This window comes from Geospiza fortis, unplaced genomic scaffold (genome assembly GCF_000277835.1).
Source record: "Geospiza fortis unplaced genomic scaffold, GeoFor_1.0 scaffold62, whole genome shotgun sequence".
Classification (NCBI taxonomy): domain Eukaryota; kingdom Metazoa; phylum Chordata; class Aves; order Passeriformes; family Thraupidae; genus Geospiza; species Geospiza fortis.
Window position 1 is genome coordinate 640,944 of NW_005054548.1, and position 4,567 is coordinate 645,510.

Here is a 4,567-nt window from a genome sequence, read left to right on the forward strand (position 1 = left end):
CCTCCACGGCCCCGCCGGGCGCCTTGGCCACGCTCAGGGCCTTGCTGTCCACAGGGTCCGAGTACAGTGGGTCAGGCCATGGCTGCAGGCCCTTCACCGAGTCCAGGGGCTCTGAGTACACGCTGGAAGGGTCTTCAGAGGTTGGCACAGCACGGAGCACCTTGGGCAGAGGGGAGCGTGGAGGGGTGCTGGACACTGTGGGCTTGGCTGGTGGCACGGGCAGCTCTGGCAGAGTCCGGCTCTTCAGCAGAGCTGTGGCATCTCTCTCCTCTGCTGCTGCTGCACCAGCCCTGGGTGCCAGCCCTGCTTTGGGTGCTGGGGTGTCATCCCCCTCAGCAGGCAGCTCCAGGTTGAGGCTGTCAGCCAGGGCCTGGCGGATCTGCACCACGCCAGGGCTGCTGGCTTCCAGAGAGTCACAGCTCTGCCGGTTCTCCTCCACCTGAGCCTTCTGCTCCTGGATGGAGGCTTCCACCAGGCGGAAGATGTCGTTGCCCTGCTTGGTCTCAAAGGTGAAGTTGCCAGGTCCTGAGTCACAGCGCCTGCCAGCCTCGAAGGAGAACATCACCTGGAGAGGAAGCAGAAGGGTCACGTCCTGCTCAGCACCCAAGGCTGTGCTTCCCACCAAAGGGCGTGTAGCTGCAGCACTGATCCTGCACACCCTGAAATCCTGCCCTGAAATCCTGCTCCTTCCACTCCCACAGCAGCTGGACAGGGACAGGCCACACTACAAGCTGTAGAGCTGGAGCACACCTGAGGGGACATCACTGTGAGTGCCCCAGAGAACTGCAGCTCCTGCTGGAGCCCTGCTGCCTTACCTGAGCAATTCCAGCAGTTTCTACCACTGGCACCAGCTGGTCTAGGAAACAACACTGAGGAAGGGGAAGAAGTAGGGTGAGAAGGTGACAGTTCAGCAGGGGAAACTAGTATGGAATCTAAGGAAAGAAGGGAGAGATCTGGAAGCAAGAGAAACAAGAGGAAGAACACAGCTTTCCACAGGAGAAAGCTCAGCAGCTCAGTTACCAAGAGTAAGCAAAGCATTGATCTACCAGCATTAATCTGTTCACGGTAAAAGGTCCTTTAAAGAGAAGTCTTGCACCAGGGCTGTGCTACCTCTGGCCTGAACACACTCTGGTGAGCAGGTTCCCACCAGCTGACGCCCACACCCTTCCTGAGCCTCAGGATTTGCTGCCTCTCTCACAGGCAGCAGCAGCCCCTGTGGTTGCTACGAAGGTCTCTGGGGACAAACTCCTTTTTATGGGTCAGTGCTGCTGAACAGAAGCACAATCAGACCCTCTCTGCTCAGGTCACTGTGGGTGCAGCTCCCCACGCCCTGCAACTCTCCTCCTTCCCCCAGCACAGACTCTGCAGATGAGATGGACACCCCAAAAGGGCAGCTCAGTTTCCACCCGTGCTTTGGGAATGTGCTGCACCATAAGTATGTGGCCAACATAGCCCCTGCTATAAACAGCCCCTGGACACCACTAAACAACTCCTGGACACCACTGAACAGCCCCAGGACACCACTGAACAGCCCCAGGACACCACTAAACAGCCCCAGGGCCACCACTGAACAACCCCAGGACACCAGTGAACAGCCCCAGGACACCACTAAACAGCCCCAGGGCCACCAGTGAACAGCCCCAGGACACCACTAAACAGCCCCCAGGACACCACTGAACAGCCCCAGGACACCACTGAGCAGCCCCAGGACACCACTTCCTCCCTGCCCATACCCCTTGCACCCAGGGTAGCAGCAAGGCAGATTGGGGATTCACTGCAGGAGGACTCTGGAGAGGGTCAGACCTTCAAAGGTCACTGAGAATAGATGCAGTTCCCCCCACAGAGTGAACAAATCCAGAGCAACTGGTGTCTCAAAGCCCCTCTGCCCTGGCCACCATGCTTAGGAGGGAGGGACTGAACCCAGGGCAGAGACAGGACTGCCAGGAGCAGTTCCTGGAGCCTGGGGACAGTGTGTGGGCAGCACTGAGGGATGTCCCTGCTCCTGGCACAAGCTGGCAAGTGCTGGGATGGAGAAGGAGAGCAGTGGGACAACCATAGAGAGGATGAGTGTCCCACCATCCCACGCTCCAGCACGGTGACACAGGCAGCACCTGGGGACAGCCAAGGCCACCAGGGGCTGCAGCAATGCTGGCTGCAGGACATCAGCCCAGCCTTGCACAGGGGAGCAGCTGCAGCACAGCACAGTGGGGTCCCCCATTGCCCACCTTGTCCCGGCCGTATCTGCGCAGCAGCCGGTAGGGCCACACAAAGAGGATCTTGTCTGTCCGTGGGTCCTTCAGCACCAGGCTGTCCCTCTCAGCCTTCAGCACGTAGGTGCCACGCAGCTCACAGCGCTCTGCAGCCTCTGTCCTCTGCACTGTCACCCAGAAGGCGTTCACTGTGGGGACAGGGCTGCTCAGGGGACACAGGCAATGCCCAGCATGGCCCCAGTGATGGGGACAAGGCTCCGTGGGAGGTGTCCCCAGGTCAGGGCAGCAGCAGGTCCCACCTTCATCTCTGGTGTAGTAGATGGAGTTCACGGCCATCTCCAGGGCTGGTGACTCCCCGCTGCCCTCTCGGCCATGCTGTGACACCAGGCCATCGCTGGGGCCATTGCCCTGGCAAAGGACAAAGGAGAGCACATCAGACCCAGAGCTCTCTTCCCACACCAGCCCCCTCTGCATGGCCCTGCTGCCCTCCATGGCCCCACACAGCCTGGCTGTCCTGCACCCTGCCCACCCCAGAGCTGGCACAGGATCCCCTGAGCCCACCTGAACATGGATCAACAGGGCCAGGCGGCACAGGGGGGGACTTCCCTGAGCTCCTGGCAGCACCTTGTCCCCAGCTCTGGGCTTTGCACCCATAGAGCTGCCCCCAAAGCATGGCACAACCCAAACACACCCTCCTGGCCACACCACCCCAAGGACAGAGGGTTGGTGGCCTGGTGACACGGGGATCTGTGTCCTGCCCTGCTCAGGAGGAGGGGCAGCCTGCAGAGGGGAAGCGAGCGTTTCTATTTTAGCACATGCAGAACTGAAAATGCAACACACAGGCTGTCAGCCACTGTGTCCCAGCAGCAGGGCCCCCAAAGGGCCTGGGGGGGGACACAAACCCGTGGTGCTTTCACAGATCCTCCTGCAGAAAAGCCCCTCACAATTCCAGGCTCCCTGAGCCCTGTGCAGCTGGCACAAGGGAGGCTCAGTGTGTGGAGCTGCTCCTTGGGGTTGCAGCAGAGGGTGCATCTTGCACAAGGCAAGCGCCACAGTTTCAGTTTTAAACTCACACACATGAGCTTCTTAACAAGAAGCCCAAAAAAGGGCCAAACAGCCTTTGTGTTTGGGTCCAAAAACCTCATGTCCTGAGAGCTGATAGCAGCAGCTCCTCCTCAGCTAAAGCATCCAGCACAGCAGGGCTCCAGCCTGGGACTGGAAAGCCAAGGGCCACCAAATCTGCCAGAGCCTCTAAGGCTCCATTTGACTGCACTTCTCCTCATCTTCAAAAGGAAATAAAAAAAAGAAAAAAATCTGTTCTGAACTCTAAATGATCTCTGGCCCCAGCTCCCAAGCTGCTGGACCCTGCATCCCCTCTGGGCAGGAACATGACACAAAATCACATTCTCCATGCAGATGATCAGCAATCCCAGCTGAGGATCCCCAGCTCTGTGCAGAGAGAGGCCACGTGCAGCTCTTGTGCCTCCTGCTCCAGGTCAGGCCTTTTTAAAACACATGCCAGCCTTGCAGCCTTTTGTTCACATCCTCCTAAACCTTCAGCTTGCTTCTGGACCTCAGGCACACAAATGATGGCTCCCATGGGGGGGTGGGAGCTCCAAGCAGGTGCTCCCTGGCCTGGCCACCACCCTGTCCCACTCCCTGGGTGTGTTGTGTGCCCAGCTCAGCCCCACAAGCCACTTTCAGGGCAAAGGCTGCAACTCTGGCTGCACCAGGAGACAGAGGCATTCCCACCAGTGCCTCCCAGCACAGACACACCTGGCCTGCCAGGAGACTGCGGGGAGGGACAAAGGTAAATCACACTCAGGGGACATCCTGGCATCACCAGCTGTGCACCCAGTCCTCCTGCAGGCAGCCCTGCCCAGCAATCCAAGGCTGGAATCAGCTGGAGCCCAACCCAGGGCTCTGCAAACCCTGCCAGGAGAGAGAGGCAGCGCTGAGGAGCTGGGCAGGTGTGGGCAGAGGGCACAGAGAACCTCAGTGCCAGGGCACTCACTGCCCAAAGAGCCTTGGCTGGGCACACTGGCTGACCAGCAGCTCCAGGGGCTGCAGAGGATGGAGCTGGACAGTGCTCCAGAGCTGGGTGCCCACAGCAGCAGCCAGGAGTGAGCCCCGAGGCTGGGAAAGCTCCTGGAACCAGACAGGTCCTGCAAGGCTCCCCAGGACCAGCAGCTCCAGGGGCTGCAGAGGATGGAGCTGGACAGTGCGCCAGAGCTGGGTGCCCACAGCAGCAGCCAGGAGTGAGCCCCGAGGCTGGGAAAGGGGGTTCCAGCTCCTGGAAGCAGATGGGTCCCACAGGGCTCTCGGGGCTCCGCTTCCGCTGCTGCTGCAGTGGGCGG

The 4,567-nt window shown here is 59.9% G+C and overlaps 1 protein-coding gene across 1 annotated transcript in view; it reads right to left on the bottom strand.

Moving 5' to 3' along the window:
* The window catches only part of DOK1 (docking protein 1), a 3,588-nt gene extending 966 nt beyond the window's left edge, over positions 1-2,622 (bottom strand). The window contains 4 exon segments of the mRNA XM_031064001.1: positions 1-9; positions 11-565; positions 2,226-2,398; positions 2,510-2,622. The exon segment at positions 1-9 is cut by the window's left edge and continues 966 nt beyond it. Of these exon segments, the coding sequence (XP_030919861.1) occupies positions 1-9; positions 11-565; positions 2,226-2,398; positions 2,510-2,546 (774 nt within the window). The 5' untranslated portion in view covers positions 2,547-2,622.
* Positions 2,623-4,567: the final 1,945 nt, after the last annotated feature.